We start from the raw sequence: 21,121 nt of genomic DNA on the forward strand, positions 1-21,121 counted from the left end.
CTTCATGAAGTACACTTTCGATGTAGTGCACTTTTATATATATATATATTTGGAGAAAGATCGTGTGCTGTTAACACACGCACATATGTTATATTATATTGTGGAATTTAAATAGCAAAAACTGATAGTCTGTTAATCAAAGCCAGTGTTATATTGTTTCAAACATAAAATTGTGGGATAACAGCTAGAGGAAAATAGTGTAAAATAAAGGATGTTTTAATAAACAGTTGCTCTAGGGCACATTATTATTAGGTTTACCTTCATAATTCCGGCAACCACATCCCCAAAACAGCTTCCGCAAACTACGACTTCTCAAAACCATGAATGCCGATGTTCCAAATAACAAAATCTATCCCCCTTTTTGATCCATGGTAGCACTTTTTTTTAGGTATAGAGCGGTTGGAAATGTCGATGTTCGCTGTTTTGTAAAATTTAAAGAATTAGGTGAAATGGCTCACGTATCTGCATGTTCGTGGATATGTTTTCAACAATATTGAGGTAAGCCGATTATTACACAAAATCCTGGTGCTTAGAACTTTCCAATAAACCTTTGCTGCTTAGCATCCCATACTGAACATTTTGTGCTAACTGAGTCATAGTCTGTCAGTCTTTGCTCATAACCTTTGCTCAGGCTGTACCAGGCCTTCCTGTAGTGCAACAGGCACTTCATGTTCATCTCTGTCCCTGAGCCAGTTCTTTGGTCTGGGTCCTCTCTTCATACTGGAGTGCTACATTTTCCCCTGGATCTTCAGTCTGTAAACAACTTTCGGATTCCTTCATTGTGCTCTCACATTAAATAGGTGCAGGCACACATTTGGAACCCGTTTCAACACTGTGTTCCTAGCATTTCACCTTAAAATGTTCATGTTCTTGCGCACACACTATTCCATTCAAGATGTAAAATAAATAGTTTTGTGACATGCATATTCCACATAGTACATTAAATGCACATTTGCATAGTATTGATTTTGTATTCTGTATTTCTTCCTGTTTTACCGATGGTGAAAAATAAGCTTTTCTATAAAATCATAATTATATTCTCTATCCAAAAATGTTTAAACTCGATCATTAACCGTAAACAATTCCTCCTCATTAGAAATTAACCTTGATAACTTGAAAGCCTGACCTTTGACCAAATTCTGTTTTAACAAACTGCAAATGTCAGCTCTTTGCACGTACACAACTGTTGCTTAAAAATAAGTTTATGGTAAACAGTAGAGCAACACAAATACTTGATGTAAAAAAAAAAAAAAATTGGTGCTTTGTTCAGACTACTTAGTCCTGTGTGTTGAGACAAGAACTTTGTAGAAGCCTGTAAAACCCTTTAAAGTTTTCCAATTGCTGTTTCCCTGCCACACAAAAGATTTAATCTGTAAAGTGGTGTGTCTTTCGGCTTTTCCCGGTTGGGGGTCGCCACAGCAGAACTCCGGTCCGCTAATGATTGGCAGTAGATTTTTATGTGCCGAGTTGCCAGCCCTGATGCACAACCTTCAATGAAGGTGCGCCCATTCACGCACGTCTCCACAGAGAAGATGCTCTAGCTGAGAATCGGACAGGACAACGTGTAAAATCTCAAATGCTTTTCAAAACGGTGAATTGCAAATTTTGATTTTCTCCTATTGCTCTGACCAGATTACCAAATGATGGGGTAAAGGGTCTCTTGTATATTCGAACGTCCAAAATGTCAAATACCATATGGTCAAGACCATATGTTCGACATTCGTAAGTTCGAATATGTAATAAAAAAAGAAAGAAAAACACGCTTTAACAATGCGAGCAGGGGGGCAAGCCCCCCTGCACCCCCCACACATCCCCTTCTTAAATATACCAACTCACAGACAGCACTTTAGTGCAGAAAAGGGAAATTCTCCCATTCTGCACTGTACGGCGCCATTAAGTCAGTCTTCAAAGACTTGAAATGTCGATCATATGGTCTCAACCATATGACGTTCGACATTTCCAGCGTTCGAAGATTTGACATAGACCCAGGGTAAATACCATCCCATAGGAACTCCACTTAAATTAATTACTTGTTGGTACTGTTAGTATGGTAACATATGCCATGTCATGTAAATAATGTCTTCCCATCTCTGTGTCAACAGTGTGTGAAATGACAATTTACACACCTTTTATGTGCATACTAACCTACAAAACCTCACCTTCAAAGTTTATATTTCTTGAAGCTCCAAATACTATAGTTTGTGTCTTTCGGCTTTTCCCGGTTAGGGGTCACCACAGCGGAATTCCGGTCCGCTAGTGATTGGTAGTGGATTTTTACGTACCGGGTTACCAACCCTGACGCACAACCTTCAACGAAGGCACGGCCCATTCATGTATGCCTCCACACAGAAGATGCTCTAGCTGAGAATCAAACGGGACAGCGTCTTGCTATGAGGCGACAGTGCTACCGCAGCACCACCACCGCAGCTGCAAATACTGTAGTGAGGTGCTGAAATATACTCGAACTGTTCAACTGCACCATTTAGTCATGTGTATCTGTATGGTGCAGTTGGATCCATACTGTGATTCTGGTGACCTGGGTTTCGAGTAACTGCCCTGCTACTGAAGGAGAGGAGTGAAAGACCGTACAACCGTACAAAGACAGTCTCTCTCACACACACACACAAACACACACACACACACACACACACACACACACACACACACACACACTAAAACTATCACCTTAACCTAGCTGTTACTCTAACCCTAACCCAGAAGTGGGCGCGCACAAATACCCCCACTCACTGTATCCCCTTACTTAACTTGGTCTGTTTTTTTTTTTGTGAATTTTTAAACATGAGTAAATACAGAAAAAAAAAAACAAATTTTACAACTATGTACATTAACTAGATGCAATTAAACTGGTACAGCATCACCTAAATAGCATTACAATTATAAAACTCAGATGTTTAAATCCAACCATTTCACATACCATATCCAAACTCTTTCTCCATTCTAGGTTCTAAACAATAGCCACATTCAAACCTGTAACTTCCCATTAGCTAACTAAAGTATTCAGTGTCCCCCAACCATTTGCATGTCTTTTTGCACTCCTGTCTCCATTTCATTATTATTTTAAGATTTATGCAGGTAATCTTACTATCCTCCCTTGACAGTCAGTCTCCTGCTGGATCCATCTACTATAACCAAATTATGACCCTTCCCCTAAAGATGTATTCACTCCTCTTCTAACAAATTAATCTGTCAATGCAATTTTTTAATGCCTCTTCATTTCTTGCAGCTTTAATTTCTTTTCCATTCTGGACAGTTCAGTCACTAAATCCATTACCTTCCTAGTCTTTGGCAATTGTTTCTGCTTCCATTTCCTAATAACTTTTTATGCCAATGAAAAAATAATAAAAAATAAATTTTTGGTATTTTATAGGCAGTTCCCTAGTCCATTCTATAAAATGTAACTGCCTGAGATAGTCCCATTGTTAGGTGTTTTTTCTGTAAGACCTTGAATATCCTTTTTAAATTGTCCCAAAACATAATCACCAAAAATGTGTGTCCAGGTGCATAAGCTGCTCTGTATCATGCAAGTCCCTTCTACCTATGATGCATTTTAGCAATCCTGTTTGGAGAACGGACTTATTTATGCAAACACTTCTGTGCTAAAATCCTAGAATGCCTAGAACTAGTAGTGTATCTCAGAAAAAGATTCATCTTCTCCCAGTTCTGCTCTGTAAAAATTTGCTTATACTCCTTATACCACAGTTCTCTCATCCTCCTTAAAGTACCCTCTTATGGTGAGTGAGTCCCTTGTGTAAGCATTAGATGTAGCTAGTCACTGATTATAGGAGCACGGCTGTGGGAAGGAGGGGTTAGTCACTGACTTTGGGGCTTCTTGAAATACCTTTGCTGACCATTTTAATGATTGCATTCTCCTAATTGTCCCTATAAAATCCTCTCTTAGCCCATCATCCAGCTGGAGCTCCTCCTTAATTTTCTGCCATGTTTAAATTCAGTCTCCCCTATCATCAGCTGTGTTCAATGTTGCACTTTGCATCTTAATCAGTCTTCATGGGACTGCTTGTCTATCCTTCTTAAGTTCCTCTTATTGGGAGTATCTCATAGCTAGCTCTCATAATGCTGTTCCATACCATCCCTGCAGATAAGTTTTGTAAGTTATCCAACAGAGGAAAGCCAGTGCTTTCTGTAGACATTGCCAGTAGTGCACTTTAAGCCATCATTCATTTCCCATATTATTCTTTTCCACTCATATTTATACACACTTGCATGCATCAAAATACAGTTGAAAGACTATATATGTTTTTTATATCAGGGACTCTTACCCCCTCCCCCCGTTCTTTTGGCATTGCTACTAGCTCCCATATAACCATAGGTTTCCCATTGTCCCAGAGGAAACAAATGATCTTCTGCTTCACGTTTTCAAGTAGTGAAGTCTTTGTAACCATCAAAGCACCTGACCTGGATACAATGTTTGTGAAAACAGTGTTTGTGAAAAGATAAATGACTGTAGTATCTGATCTAAATCAAGTGGAATAATTTTCCATTCTGTAAACATACCCCAATCTTTTCTAGGGTCTTACTGTATATACAGCTAAATGCTTCCTCAGCTGCATCTCCAAACCACACTCCCAAATATTATATTCCACTATGTCCCCATAGATATTCATGGTTATCCCTTACCTGTGTTACTGAAGTAAAAATTGTTGCAAATGCTTGAGATTTTTCTTGATTTATTTGGGGTCCTGATCATTATCCAAACTCCTTAATAGGATCCCATTGCTTAGGATCTCTTGTTTGTGGGTGAGTTAAGACAGTTAACATGTCACTGGCAGATAGTAAGATTATCTGCTATGCCCCCTAGAATTCTTAATCATTGTTGCCAAGTGTGTTAAGTACAACAAAGAAACGCAGGGGCAAAGAGCAACTCTGTTTTGTTCCTTTTTTTAGTGGAACTTCTGACAATTTCTCTCTGACTTTTATTCTTTCTCTCCATTGATATAACCATTGCAATGGATTTATCAAATTCCTTGAGATCCCCCACTACCCCTTCATTTAATAACTTTCTCCAGATTAATGCTACCCAACCTTTCACTAATCTCCATACCTCAGTTGGTATCCCATCTGTACCTTGAGTCTTTTGCCTTCATTTTATTTTATATCACCATATCCTCAGTCCCCAACCCCTCAGCTTAGCATATCCTTTTCCTCTTCTGATAATCCTGGTAATGCCATATTTTCAAGCAATAGTTATTTCATCACTTGAACTGCTGTCTACTCCACATCCTCTGAGCAAAGTTTTGCATATTATTTTTTGAATTCTAGCAAAATATTTAAATCATTTCTCTAAATTTTATCCCCATTCCCTCAACATAAAAAAAAGCTCTCTTCAGTCTTGCTGATGCAGCCTTACTGGCAAAGCTTTGAAAATGTTGATGAATTCGTAAAGAAAAGATGATCCGTCACCACCCTTTTAAAAAGTAGCCTTTGTTCAGTTCTCCCTGCAGTGTTCTAATTTCCCCCTTTCCTTGTCATCTTTTTACCAGTTTCCTTTCTTCTGTAAACCTGTTGACTTTGTTTGATTTCATGTGGCCCACTGATCTACATTTTCCCCTAAGTGGTACTTCACATCTCTCCCAACTACTACTGTCCTGTTACTCTTCCACATCTAATATCTCCTTAACCATTTCCCCATCCACTCTCTCTCCTTAGCTTTCTCTGAAAAGTAGGTTGAAAACCTCCAATGCTTTCTCCTGTTCCTATTCAATCCAAAAATTGTCTCGGTTTTAATCAGTGTATGGTCAAGTATATTTAAGGGTTACAAACACATTTACTGTGCATTCCCCATATTCTCAGTGTTAACATATGCCCAGTCTATTCTTTACCGCTTCATAAACTTTGCGGAATAATATATAAACATTGTTTGCTCACCTCTGTCATCTGTAGGCAGCCATACAGCTACCAAACCTGTTAATCTAGTGAAAATAACTAAAACATTTGCCTTCCCTTACATACCTTTCCAGCTCTGGGACTGCCACTTGCATCTGAATTTATAGTGACCACTTTCCTTTCCTCTTCTACTAAATGTAAATCTTCTTGAAAAGCAACTATGTTAACCAAAGTGGTGATAATCATCAATCCCAAAGCTTTAGGCTAGATGTAGATTGCCAAATGGCTTACATTGTAGTCCATGCAACAGCTTAATGTCTGCAACCTTCCACAGCACCACCCTTATGATGTGTCCATCCTACCATGTATTACGCAAGATGTGGGTGCTGTCCACCCTTGTGTCCGTCCTACTGTGAACCAAGATGTGGATGCTGTGCACCCTTATGTGTCCGTTCTACTGTACATTACCCAAGATGTTGCTGCTGTGTACCCTTATGATTTGACCGTCCTACTGTGCATTACCCCAAGATGCGGCTGCTGTCAACCCTTATGATGTGTCTATCCTACTGTGCGTGACACAAGATGTGGCTGCTGTGCTATGTGCAGCTTGGTCTTATCCCTTTGCCTTCACTTTGTGCCGGTCATACATTGTATTAGGCTCTTTTCCTTTTCCTAAGGTAGGGGAACTTGTAGTGGCCACTACAGTATCACCCTAGTTTGCTGGCTCCAAGTTCTCAACTGACTAATACATCCCTGGCCATCAGGTTTGTGATCAGGGCTTCATCTTTCTGTACCACAGTACCAGCACACAAGTTTTATTTTGTAATTGTGGCTTTACTTGAATGTCTTGTACCTGATTGTAATGGCATCCATTGCCTTGCAGAAGTTTCCATATTAATCTATTTTTACTTTTTATTGTTGTACTGTGTTAATTTCAATAGGATATGTATATATGTGCTTCAAAGTGTTATTTTGTATTTTCTCTCTTCTAGTATTTCTTGAATAGTATGAAAATGGGTATCGGATCAGCTTTTATGATTAAATAATATATTAATTGAAACACTGAGACAAAATGGTGTATGAAGTAGATATTGAATTCAGGACATGCTTGTAAACATTTGCATTTCTGTTTTCTTTTTTTTTTTCAGAGTAGCAGTAATGAAGTTCGTATAGGGTATTATGGCTACAAACCTACTAAAATGAACTAGAGAAGGCTAATTTTAAACTGCAGAAGAAGTGCAGTAGGAGGGAATGTTACGGTGGACTGTACATTTGGAAGGAGGGCCACGGAGAGTGAATCATGCTGCTGTGGCTGTTGGGCACAAGATATTCTCATTTGGTGGCTACTGCTCAGGGGAGGACTATGACACTCTTCGGCAGATCGATGTCCATGTATTTAATGCCGGTAAGGCTAAGTGCTTTAGGTTACTGCTTTGGTTTGTGTCAACAGCAGTAAAACAAACAATTTCTATAACTTGTATAGTTTTATGATCTGAGATGGCCTTGCTCAGGCTGACTTAATAAGTGGTTCTGTAAAGTGAAGGATCAGTTTTTGTCTGGTTATGTCATTAAGTTATATTCAACTAATATTTTATATTTAAAATCTATGTTATGCAATTCTTAAAAAAATTAGTAAAATATTCTGGGGAAAAAAGCTAATACGGTAGACCATTAACTAGCATTATTAACATTTAGGCTACCACTTGTGCATCATTTAGAATTGTTTGCTTAGGTGCAGTGTAGTTATTGAAGTGATACCATTTGTAAGAGCACAGTGTACTTATGTATATGTGCATATATGTATGTGTGTGTGTATATAATATATATATATATATATATATATATATATATATATATATATATATATATATAGGTATATGTGTGTGTGTTTCTTCAAATCCCCACTCAGCAAAACAATTGTACAGTACTGTTTACAGATGTACCCTTGGGGTGGCTTACATGAAACTATTTTAATAATGGAAACATTGGTCATGTCAATGGGTAAAACTCGTGTCATCTTTTGTGAATGATGGAGCATTTTACTTTAACCTGGACGGTGATTACAGCGGGGGGGGGTATGACCTTGCTTCTGTCAGGTGATAACTGAGCAGTATCTATTAGTGTGATACAAGAAAGTCCCTCTTAGGAAAGCTCTAGGATTCCTGCTGCAGACAATAGGACTCTTTCGCAAATAAAACTTAGCTAGGCTACTATACAGTTCCCTAATCCGCCGTCTGTAGTGCAGCCAGCTTTATTCACTCCTTGTTTGATGAGCAAAAGCTTCTGCTGGTGAAGAAATGAAAGCATACTGCTGTTAAGTAAAATGGAAAGTTTTTGGTGAACATGGATTACATTGTGTGATTTTCCTCTTTAAAACTCGCTCTTTATTTCTTGGTTATGAGTGTTTTGCTTTTTATTTTATTTTCTGTGTAAAATTGTTTTGCTTCTGTGGTGCTGGTAGCAAGTCTGCCTTAACATTTTGTCAAGATGCTGTCCTCCACTTATCAGTAATGACTGTGACGGGTCAATGTACCCTGCCAAAGGGTTCCATTTGGTTGAATATCTATTATGATGCCTACAGGTATTCTCTTTGCTGAGGATTCAGTAATGCCACATACTCTTAAACAAGAAGAACTGCTTACTTTCTAAAAAGCTTTACCCTGATGAGAAAATGTGCCACATACATCTGGGTCCTCTCTAGCTTTTGTGCTCGTATGAAAGTAAGGCATTAAAAGAAAAAGTTCAAAAATTGCAAGTCAGCAAAAGTGAAGACACTAGCCAACCTTATTTCCCTAGCAGAGAATGTCCCTTTACCAGGTCAGGTTTCCCTAAGTTACTTGTCAAAGATCTGAGAAGAGTTTGAGAGAACTGGTTAAGTTCATGACCACCACAGTAGTGTAGTCTGCCACCTAACCTTCTTTGTGTAGTTGAGCATCACCCCCAAGTGCCATCCTGGCAATTAGCCATGACCAGCCACATGCTGTCTTGAAGAGTGTTGATACTAAGCATTTTGGACAGGTTGACAGATGAGATTAGACAGGAGGCCCCGTGGACTGTGATGTTTGCAGATGACATTGTGATATGTAGTGAGAGTTGGAACTAGGTTGAGGAGACCCTGGAGAGGTGGAGATATGCTTTAGAGAGGAGAGGAATGAAGGTCAGCAGGGCTAAAACAGAATATATGTGTGTGTAAATGAGAGGGAGGGTAGAGGAATGGTGAGGATGCAGGGAGTCGAGTTGGTAAAGGTGGATGAGTTTAAGTACTTGGGATCAACAGTTCAGAGTAATGGTGAGTGTGGAAGAGAGGTGAAGAAGAGAGTACAGGCAGGATGGAATGGGTGGAGAAGAGTGTCAGGAGTGATTTCTGACAGACGGGTACCAATAAGAGTGAAAGGGAAGGTCTACAAGAGGGTAGTGAGACCAGCTATATTATATGGCTGGAGACTGTAGCATTGTCGAAAAGGCAGGAGTCAGAGCTGGATGTGGCAGAGTTAAAGATGTTAAGATTTGCACTGGGTGTGACTAGGATGGACAGGATTAGGAATCAGTATATTAGCGGGTCAGCTCAGGTTGGACAGTTTGAAGACAAAGCAAGAGAGGTGAGATTGCATTGGTTTGGACATGTGCTGAGGAGGGATGCTGGGTATATTGGGAAAAGGATCTAAGGATGGAGCTGCCAGATAAGAGGAAAAGAGGAAGTCCTATGATGAGGTTTATGGATGTGGTGAGAGAGGACATGCAGGCGGTTGGTGTGAAAGAGCATGATGCAGAGGACAGGAAGAAATGGAAACAGATGATCCGCTGTGGCGACCCCTAACGGGAACAGCCAAAAAAAAGAGGTCTTAGTATGGTTTTAAGGGTGCCAGGTGTCTTTTCCTTATTTGCTGCTGACACTTACCTCAGTGCCAACTATTCTGGTAGTGGTGGTCTTTCCTGTAAGTAGTTCCCATGTTTGCCTTTGTGGTGCTGGCACTTTTGTTTAAGGGACTGTGTTGCCAGCATCAGCTTTTCCCACACATGGCCCAGTAACTACATCAATGCTGATGTCCTTCCATATCACTGTTGCAGTATTCTTTACAATAGGGATCCCCTGCAAATGGCAGCCTGACATCCGACCAGTATACCAAAGCATTTTGGTTGTAAAGGGTATGCAGTACATAATACGTTTGCTGCCTATGCACAGCGTAGGGCATAAAGGTGACGTCCAGATGTACTATCCTCAGAACTTCTTTACCACCAGTCCGAATGCCAGCTTCGATCATTGGTCTGAATTTCTGTTCGTCTGCTGGTTCTACCACTTTCAGTTGTGTCCCGTTGGGGTTTTTGATTTTATTTACCTTACATTTGCCTTGTAATCCAGTTGTTGTTCCAGAAAGGGGAAGTGCCAGTGTGGGAGACAGATTCCCTATAAAGATTGTCATGAGCAGTGTTCCGTTTAGGCACTTCTCGTGACCGTACATCTTGTGAGATTTGTCAGTCCTTTGTCTCCAAGATATTGCAGAATCTACTTTCTTCCCTAGCAATTTATCATGAGAACTATTGATTTCAATTGTTGGTTAAGGATAACATGGAATGGTCTTCCTGGATTGAGGGCCAGAGATCTATGAAGAAGGTGGCCAGGAAAGCTCAGTTTGATTCTTCGGGTGTACTGTCTCCACTGAACATCTGTCTTGAGGGTGGTGAAAGGCCAGGGGATCACCTGGTTTCTTTCGTAGATTCTTCTGCCAGGACTACTCCGGAGGCCAGCATGGATCTGACGCCACACACGTCCATGGAGGTTTTGCAGATGTCCACCTCAGATGTACGGGGAGAAACCGTGTCTGGTTATTACTGAAGGGCCTTAGGGGTGTTTATAAAATTTTAGTTGGGGAAGAGGTCCCGACTACCATTACTTGAGTGCCATCAGAGGTAAGAACCTCCAAAATATTTCAAGGCTGATAACCCACTCAAAAAGAAACTGAAAACTAAACATATTTTGCTTGCTCACAAGGATCCTTGGAATGAATGGCAAAACTTCATGCAAGGCTGTCAAGCCACCATAGGGTGCTTCTTTTCCTACTCTCCCTGGTCTTCTACTCCTGTTAAGAGGCCTATGGAGCAGGATTCTTCTGAAGAAGATGCTGCTGATTCTGATGAAGAATCCCTGACTTAATCCTCCCAGATTCCTTCACCACTGGACTATGGTTCTGAGGAAGAAGAGTCCATCAGTCCTGACTCTCCTTTTGAGGAGATTTCATTTGGCGATACTGTTTCCAGAATGATGGAATTTTTCAAGTGGGACTGTGCTCAAGTGTCTGATGCTCAGAAGAGGTACTATGAGCTTTTTGCAAATGGAATCTCTTAAGCCCTCTGCTGTTTGTCTGGTTCTTGCTGCCTTGCTGGATGCTTTTTCTACTGCTTCTCAGGCTCCTGATTCTGAACCCCTTGATCCCAAAATCCTGATAGGTTTTATAAAGTGCCTGAGAACTGTAGATTTCTTTGTGTCCCTCTGCTGACCCTTCTATGGAGTCTGTGGCTTCTGATAAGCCTTTCAAAATGTTGTCTTCTACTCAGTTGCTGCCATCTAATAAAGATAACAGGACTATGGAGAGACCGGGTAAGAAGGTGTACACATCTGCTATCCTAGCCTTTAGAGCTGTTAACTATCAGACACACATGATTAGGTATGTTTTGGTTCTTCTCTGTCAAGCCTGTCAGGCTATATCTGATTCCCCTGATTCTGAGCGGAAGGCCTCTGCTCCTGCTTTGCTTGGGACATCCTCCCAAGTAGCTCACCATTCCAGTAAATGCAGCTGATGCTTCATCTAGGGCTTTTGCTTTTGGATCTGTTTTGAGGAGGTGTTCCTGGCTCAGACTTCAGCCATTATCTGATGTTATCAAGGCTAAACTGATGGATGCTCCTCTGGATAATAAACTGTTTGGTGCTGCTTCTGCTGCTTCACAGTATAATTCCCTGCAAGAAAAGGGCAAGGTCTTACAGGATTTGAAGCATATTTTTTGTTTTCCCTGTGCCCACGTTTCAGAGGAATTATCCTAATAAGCCTGCCTTTGTCCATACACAGTATCTTCCACCCCCCAGAGTTAAAAGGGGTGGTAGAAGGGCTCCCCTGCTAAGATTACCTAAACTACTACTCAGAAGCCTCCTTTTCCTGACAAACAAGGTGCTGTCTGTCTGTCCTGTTCTTCTCGGTCACATTCCTCTTTCTTTCTGCCTTTCCCTGTCCCTTCCTATTTGGGTAAAATTCACCTAAGACACCTGGGTTCGTTTTTTTTTTTTAAACAACAAACATCTTTATTAAATCATCATGTATGACATGGGCAATCTTACATTTATATAAATGAAAATTAACCATTGCAACACAATGTCAGTTGCAAATATTATACATTACAAACCGTGCCAACACAACTGTAGCTGTAAACAGTGTACATCACTTTTAATATGTCCACTCGTTGTCAGTCAACCATTACATAGCTCATTCAAATCCTGCCTTCTTTTAAACCTTGTACCTCCTCTGCATGTATTGATCCCACATTTCCTGTTTTCCTGTGTAACTTGCTCCTACCCTTGTCTAAAGATCTAATTTCCAGGTTTCTCTCTGTTACTGTCGGCTCTACTTCTAGTAAAGTTGGTTTAGACTTTGATTTCCATTTTTTTAGTAATTGCCTTTTTTTGGGCAGCCATCATAATTAAACTCAGCAAGGCCATACTATGTCTAGGCAGTTCCAACTCTATATCATAGCTCAAATAAATCCTTTCCCCTAGTCACTCCAGCTTGCTCACCCAGCATCTCTGACAGAGCAGTCTGAAGGGAATGTTTAAAGTCTGCCGACTCATTACACTTCCAGAAAATATTTTCCCAGTTACCTCTTTCTTCCCCATCACAACTCCAACATTTGCTGTCTACCTGAGGAAAAATTCTTTAGAGTCTGCTTGTGATATAAAAAATAACCTATGTAAACACTTCCAAGCAAAGATCTTAAATCTTCTAGATTTTCCTGCATATTTGGGAGACGTATATACCCCCCCAATTGTATTTTGTCAATTGCTTATCCAGTCTCTCTTCCCAATCCTTCCTAACCTCCTCAGATTGACTATTATTGTCATCATGCAATATTTTATATGCTGTACTAGTTATTCCTTTAACAGCAACTTCTGTTCTAGATTCTACTAAAAACTCTACTAGTGCTGGTCTTTTGTTTAGGACCCCTTATTTCTTTCTCTTTGCCTATACTCTTGATATCAATCCTTGATAGGGAAGGCAGTCTCTAACATGCAGTCCAAGTAAGTTCTTGGCGTCTTCCCATTTTTTTTTTCCTTTTCCCTCTTTAGTTATTGGCTTCCAGTGCCTTGGTTCCTTTACCAGTTTTCTCCAGAAAATTCCAGCCCCCTTTTGCCTGTTGTCTGTATCCCTAATTGCAGTAATCCCGGTCAGCAGAATCCTTGTTGGCTTAGTTCTTAGACTGCTTTCTGCTACTTTATGACTGTAATATTCTATATGATTATTGTTCTTAAAGTCTGCGCCAAAATCCCAGTCTTCCCCTCCCCGTTTCATTTATTTCTACTTTGAAATATAGTTTCCTGTTTGTGCTATGTATAGGAGCCTTAACTGTGTTGGTGTGAAATACCCCTTCAACTCTGGTAATCCCAATCCACCCTGTTCTATTGGAAGAATAAGTTTATCCCACTTGACTCTTCCTTTCCCAGATAAAAATCCTCCAGCTCTTTATTAATTGCTATACGCAACTTCTCCTCTGGTTGATAAAAAATATGCCTGACCTGTGTATAAACTAAAGGGACTATAAAAACATTTTACCTGCTTGTATCTTGCTATCAATATCCATATAACAGAGCTTCCATTTTTTTTCAATTTTTTTGTATTATCTTTTGTTTAGTGACTTCCCACAAATCCTAAGTTGCCACACTGGTATCATTTTTAATCCATACTTCCCAATACTTCATTTTATCATATCCCCATAAGTATGGATATTGCTGAACAAATGCTTACGTGGGTGTATAATTTACTGCTATTGCTTTTGTTTTAGCTTTATTAGTTTTGTATCCTGAAAAGGTTTTAGACTGTCTCAATATGTTCCACAGCACTGTAATGTCCCTTTTTGGATTTGGCAGGTATAAAATAATGTCATCTGCAAATAGAGCCAGTTTTTCTTAACTACCATACCAATTATATCCTTGAATTTCTGAGTCCCTTATTTTCTTTGCCAGTAGTATTAAATATAATGAAAATAACAAAGGGGGGGGGACACCCCTGCCTGGTTCCTCTGCTCTAGCAGAGATCATCAGAGAGGGCACCATCCACTTTAATTTTCGCCACCTATCTCATATATCCTCCTAATCGACTTTCTCATGGAGTGCAAACGCTTCCATTGCTCTGCTCATAAAGTCCCAGCTTACTCTGTCAAATGCTTCCTCTGCTTCAAGACCCAACAGTAATACTGGTATTTTTACATTTTGCTTCCGTCTGGATCATCACTGTTCTGTTAATGTTGTCAAATATTTGCCTCCCCTCCACAAAACCGCACGGATACGTATCTGTTTTGGCATCACTTTTGCCATTATAGACAATAACACTATAATCATGATTTAGTATTGAAATGGGCCAGTATGAAGCTGGAATCTGATGGATCTTTATCCTCAATAGGTATTACAGCTACCACTGCTTTCTTCCAGGATGTTGGTGGTACTTTTCCTCTTAAAATACTGTTAAACAAAACTTTACAGATCTTTATCAGTTATTTCCATCCTAGCTTCCAAACTACCACTGGAATACCATCTATTCCTGTAGATTGTTATACATTACCATTTTTATCTAGTCTCCTTCTATCCTGTTAGTAATTGAGCCTCCTGTCCCGCCAACCTTGGCATATTTAATTATTCCATAAACATTTCCATTTGTATCCTTTCTTGATTTCCATATTTCTCTGCTTTATACACTTTATTAGAATTTTTGAAATATTCCTAATACTTTTACAGGATCCCTTATCTTCCTTGTTGTAGACTCTCTATCCTTGACAAAAGCCCTTTCTACTTTCTGTTGCCTGAGTCGTTGTGCTAAATGTTTTTGGGTTCAAGAGTTATCAAAAAACAGTTGCTTAACAGCAGTCTTTCTAAACTCATGCATATTATAGAGATAATCCCTTATTTTCTGTTTAGCATTCTGCTGCTGTTCTTGCTCTGTGAGATTCCCTCCTATCTTGCAATACTTTAACATTTGTTAGTCCCTCTAAGTAATTCTTGTTAATTCTTAGCCATGTCTCTCTTTCATTTCCACTCTATTTTTCATAGGTTTATAGGTGTGTACTAGGCTAATGGCCCTGGAGCCTTTATAAGCCTAGCCATTATGATTCCCTAGCATCATGCTGCCTGACATTACTTCCCAGTGCCTCTGTCGAGCGGGGCCACTGAAATGATCCCCATGGTAAATTTTCTATTTCCCATCCACTCGTCAAGATTTCTCTTGAAGAGGACTAGTGAGGTGCTCTGCTTGATGTGTAAGGAAAGTCTATTCCAGAGCATGGGCATTCTCTGGGTTAGGAACCTGTCCTTCCAGCATGTTCTGTTGATTGTGGTAATGAGGTTGAGGTGTCTGGAGCGTGTAGCCTGGAGGGAACTGGGATTTCTTTAGATGTACCATATCCGACTGCGCTGGGTCTGACATGGCTTTGTAGGTCAAGCAGAGATCACCTCTAAGCTGGCGATATGATGCAGAGAAAAGCTGGAGTTTTTTAGTCTGTCTGTATAGGGCAGGTGTTTAAGGCCTAGGATCCTCTTAGTGAGGTATTTTTGTGGTCTTTCAAGTTGTTGCATGTGTCTAGTGAGGTACATGCCAAATGGGGCATTATACTCAATAATTGGTCTAATGGAAGGAGTAGAGAGAGAGAGACAATGACCGCTTTCTTCCTGGATGCAAAACCCTTTGAAACTAGATGAGCCATATAGAAGGATTTTCTGACCACAGTGGCAATGTGATTGTCAAAGGAGAGGTTGCTATCCACTTGTGTTCCCAGATCCTCTTATACCACTTTCAGTGTTCAGTGGGCTACCATTGATGTGGTAATTCATGGGTACCTTGTTTTTCCCAAAGGGAATGGCTATGCATTTTTTGGCATTGAGCTTAAGGCCATGGTTCTGACACCAGTCATTGGTCTCCATGAGTCCTTCCTGTAAAATGTCAACATCGTTTGGAGAGCTAATAATGGCACCCGGTTTGCAGTCATCTGCGAACGTGGTCAGCCAGAGTCCTTTGATTTTGGCCTGGATTTCAGAAAAGTAGATGCCAAACAGGAGAGGACCCAGGTCCGATCCCTGTGGGACTTGGCTCATGACTGGTCAGTAGTCTGACTTGGACTCTGCTACTTTCACAGTGTGGGTTCTGTTAGTGAGCCAGTTTGCAACACACCTTGTGACATAGGTGTTGATGCCTAATTTTGTGAGTTTATCGATGATTCCTGAGTGAGGAATTGTATCGAATGCCTTGGCCAGATCGAGGTAGGCTGTGTGAACTACCTTGCCTTTGTCCACAGCTCTGGTGACAGACTCGATGTTTACCAGACTGAGCAGACATGATCTACCCTTCACAAATCCAAACTGCATGGGGTCTAGAGTCTGGAGATTTCCTGTGTCCTTATTTATTAGGTCCATGATGATGCACTCCATAGCCTTACATACCAGACTCGTCAGGCTAATGGGGCGGTAGTTCTCGGGGTCCGTAGTCGCACCCTCTTTGTGGAGTGGGACAACTGTGGCAGTGCGCCATTCGGTGGGGACAAAGCCTGATGTGAGGCTGTGACTGCACAGGGCACACAGGTGTGGTGCCACTTCATTTTGTAATTCATGTAGAACACAGTCAGGGATATTGTCAGGTCCCATGGATGCTGTATTCTTGGCCTTGGACAGTGCGAGTTTAACCTGTGCAACTGTAATATTGGGTACTAGGCATTCCTTTGGTATTGCTATTGGCCCTTTAGGGGGTGACGGGGGGTAAAGTTGGCACTGAATCTGTTGGCCAGTATATTGGCAATGTCTGTTGGCTCAGTATAGGAGTTACCATTGTGTACTAGCTCAGAGCAGATCTGGGCTTTGCCCTGTAGATTTTTGCCATAACTATAGAAGGCCTTATGGTTATCTTTAGTATCTGCTGCAATTTTGTTTTGGCAGCTAGCTTTAGAGGATTTGATGAGGGATCTCAACTTTTTGTTGAGGCTGAAAAGGGAGTTTTTCAAGTCTTGGGACTTTGCCTTTTTCTGCAGCAGTTTCTCCCTTCTGTTGTAGAGTTTGTTTATGGCAGGGGTCCACCAGATTGGCTTCCTTTTTTTGGAGGAGAGGCTCTATTGGGTATGGCCCATTCCATGCATTTGTATGTGTGTGTGCAGTGCATTGGAGTATGATTCAGCAGTCTTGCATTTATTATCCATTTGCATGGGCGTCGTAAAGTTAGCCACCTGTTTTTAGAAGCCCAAAGTTAAGTTTTGGAAATTTTTTTTACGGTGATTACCTTTGCGAGGGGTGTGGGTGGGATGTGGATATCCACAGTGACTAGCTTGTGGTCAGATCTGACCAGGGAGGAGTTGACAGTTGGTGTAGAGCAATGGTTTCCCATATTTATTAATGATCAGATCTAAGATGTTGCTACCCTTAATGGAGGGTAATAATGAGGTGGTCCATCCAGAAAACGTTGAGCAAGTGTGTTGGTACTTGAGTAGTTTTCCCAGTTAATGGATGGATAGTTAGTCACCCAGTATGAATGTGTTGGTTTGGACCTTAATATTTTCCAGGGTGCTTAGGAATGTGGAGTGGGAGTCTTGGGACATGGTGGGGGATCTATAGCGGGCAATAACCTGGAGTGCAGTCTTACCCCAGTGATGTCCTTCAAGGATGCATCTGCAGTCATAACATATGGGTTGTCCTGCCTCAGGCAGCCCTTCGGTCGGCCGGATTCCAAAGTCTGGGTCTGGCCTCTGCTGATGTCGCACTTTCCTCGACGTCAGAGCGTCTGGGGTATAAAAGCATCAGCCGACGCCATTTTCCTCAGTCTTTCTTGCTGCGCGGTGCCCGAAGCAGAAGCTGTTGGCAAGTGCCGGTCGGTCAGATCCAGTGAATTCAGCTACCGAAGACTTAGAAAAAAAGCTAAGTACCCCGTTGGGAACTCTTTCTTGCCTCAGCCGATGTCAGACAAAGTAAATAATTGTTTAACTTGTGGGAAACAAATACCTCGTAAGGATTTCCATTCCTACTGCCTTCCTTGCTTAGACCCAGACCACGACGTATCGGCCTCTTTAGCCTGTGCTTCCTTCAACTGACAAACTCTTAGACGTCGGTCGGAGTTTGCAGAGGAATTTTTTGGAGCCTCTTTTGCTTATATGGAGGCACCGCCACCTTTAGGGCTTCGGTCCACATTTTGGGGCCGAAAGGCGTGGTGTGAGTTATAGCCTGGTAGCGCAGAAGTGCTTTCAGGAGCCTTGAACCAGGTCTCAGTTACTGCACAAATGTCGATGTTCTCCATTTTAAGGAGTGCTTCGAATGAGTGCATCTTGAGGTTTAGACTTCTAGCATTGAGCAGCATAACCCTCGGATTACATGTGCTTGTAGATTTTATGGTGGTAATTTGGTCTTCTGTACATTGCCTAAAAAGGCATTATAGGGGTGGCAAGGGCATTGGCCAGTATCCGGAATCCCAGGGTTGACAGATGCAGGCCATTTCTGGCAAAGCATCTGATTCTGATGAAGTTTCCGTGGTGAAATGAAAGCGCTTATTTGGTGTGGATATTTTGTATTAAACTTTACACCATTATTGGTTTGGCTTGACTTTGTCTTTGCCTACAGGTGTATGGGCCTTTACTGGCTTTCTTTTCTGCACTGCTGTGGAGTTTTGGCATTTGTATTTCCAGCATTTCCTGTGGTTACTAGTATAAAGCATCGGGGTCTGTCGACCCCGTCATCCCAGGTAGACAGGTACTGGATTCCCTTAGAATGACACCAGAAACTTGGCCAATTATTGAAGTCAGTCATCTTTTGTTTGTACTGTGGTATCATTCTGGGTGACGGTAATATGCTATTCAGAGCTGGGATCATGCCCACCTGGGCTACATGATCTGAGAGCTCCTCCATGTCTCTTTTCATGTAGTCCAGGAAGGTCCTCAGGTCATTCACACCAACATGGACAATGACAGTCATAGTTGTACCTGTTTTAAAGTCCACTTAATTTTACCCCACTACCTAGCTGTATTTTCAGAAGAAATTTATATCTTCTCTAGTAGCTCCTGAATAATCTCCACTGCCCATTCTTTAAGTTTCTCTCATTTGAACAGATAAGTGGGAAAGTGCCAGTGTCTCATTTTAATTCCATTACCCTGTATTTTTTTTTAAATTTTAGTTGTTATTGGTGCATGACCTGATATACAGTAGAACCTCCGTAGTTGACAGCCTCCCCTACATTGACCACCTTCTTAAGTTGACCTAATTTTCATAGACCAGACATGCACCACATGTACTCAGTGGAAGACCGACCTCTCTATATTGACCACCTCTATAAGTTGAATCTTGACCACTTTGGACTGTGACACAGAATATTAATTTACCCTCTGTAACTTGACATGCGAGTCCACTCTACACCAAGGGGTAGAAAGTGTGGGCTTTGCCCCTTAGTTGTATTATTCTTTTTTAGTACAAGTTCTTTTTTCATGTTTTATTATTACCATATGTTGGATTAGGCCTAATGTCATTGTTTATCATGTGTTGCTGAAGATTTGTTTAATGTGAAGGACTGGTCTGAATTGTAGGTATATCCTACAATCACTGAAAAATTTTACAGTTGATCAAGACCTGATGGCCCAAAGGAAAGAACTCAGAGCTGACATTGAAGCAAAAGGTTGATCATCTACATTTTCTGGAAAGCAGCAGCTAATGACGGTGGAACATTTTGGTGTTAGGAAGACCATAGTTAGCAACATCCAAAAACGTAAACATGATTACTTGGAGAGATATGGTAAAGAAAGCTGAGACATACAGCGGAAAAGGACAACTTCCCTCAAAGTCAGTGAAGCCACATTAAGCTGGTTCAAAAAATGAGGGCAATTAACGCCCGAATCTCCGGGCCTATGATCCAAGAAGTTGCTAAAAAATTTGCACAGAAATTCAGGGTGGCAGATTTCCAAGCATTAAGTGGTTGTCTCAAGAAATTTAAACTGCGATATGAGATCTCACAGAAAGTCTTGCATGGTGAATCCGATGAAGTTCCAGTAGAAGTTGTGGAAGAGTTCATCAAAAAGTTCTCTGACTTCGCCAGAGGCTTCAAAGAATACTTCTTTAATGCTGACAAGTGCAGACCTTTTCAAGATGTTGCCTGATAGGAGCCTCGTCATGAAGGGTGACATGTAAGAGCGGAAAACTTTCCAAAGAACGTTTCACAGATGTTTTGTGTTTCACTGTTGCAGTCATCACACTTGGGTTATCTGCCTGCAGGTAGCCGTCAGTTGGCCCAAATACCAGAGTCTTGGGATTTCTGCTTCGGATGCTGTTGCCTCTTCCATGATGTCAGGGGTATAAAACATGCAGTCGATGCCATTACATCAGCTTTTCTTGCCGCGTGGGAGCCCGAAGCAGAAGCAGTTTGCAAGTGCCAGTTGACCGCTACCTGAAATTTTCATTTTTTGAGTTTCAAACCTGAAGTCTTCTAAAGCTAAGTACCCCGTTGGGGATCCTTTTTTCTTGCTCTAACCAATGTTAGAAAAAGTTAACAATTGTCTTGCGTGTGGAAAGCAAATACCTCAGAGATTTTCATTCGTACTGCTTCACCTGTTTAGGCCCAGACCACGATGTTCCTTGCTGTCGGTTTTGTGCCTTTTTCAACGCCCAAACTATTTGTCGTTGGGCTGTCTTTGTCTCAATTCTTTTGCTCTCGTTCTCTGTATTCTGAAATGGCTTTAAGCCATCCAACTACCGATCTTACGAAAAAACGTAAGGATAAAGATAGAAACAGACCGCATAGGTCCAAAACTGCCGATGACGCTTCCGTTAAGCTAGTCGCCAGTCCGACGGTACTCAGTGAGGTGCTTTTGCAGCCCCTGATACTTGCTTCTACAGATTTGCAGGCCTCTACTGAGACCCATTCGGAGTCCGGTATGCCACAAGATGCTTCTTTGACTATGGAACCTGCTGATGTCTTTACCTTGGATGGGTCTGGAGCCCCTGTGCTGGCGCACCGGCTTCTGATGGTGTATTCAGGCCTTCCGATTTTGACTA

General features: G+C 41.2%; 1 protein-coding gene across 1 annotated transcript in view; it reads left to right on the plus strand.

Annotated features, from left to right (window-relative positions):
* The window catches only part of KLHDC3 (kelch domain containing 3), a 1,708,415-nt gene that overhangs the window by 713,399 nt on the left and 973,895 nt on the right, over positions 1-21,121 (plus strand). Inside the window, exon 4 of the mRNA XM_044061135.1 lies at positions 7,011-7,267. Within this exon, the coding sequence (XP_043917070.1) occupies positions 7,114-7,267 (154 nt within the window). The 5' untranslated portion in view covers positions 7,011-7,113. The remainder of the gene's footprint in view (positions 1-7,010; positions 7,268-21,121) is intronic.

The sequence above is a fragment of the Protopterus annectens genome, chromosome 1.part0 (genome assembly GCF_019279795.1).
Source record: "Protopterus annectens isolate FY-2018-M chromosome 1.part0, PAN1.0, whole genome shotgun sequence".
Classification (NCBI taxonomy): Eukaryota; Metazoa; Chordata; order Ceratodontiformes; family Protopteridae; genus Protopterus; species Protopterus annectens.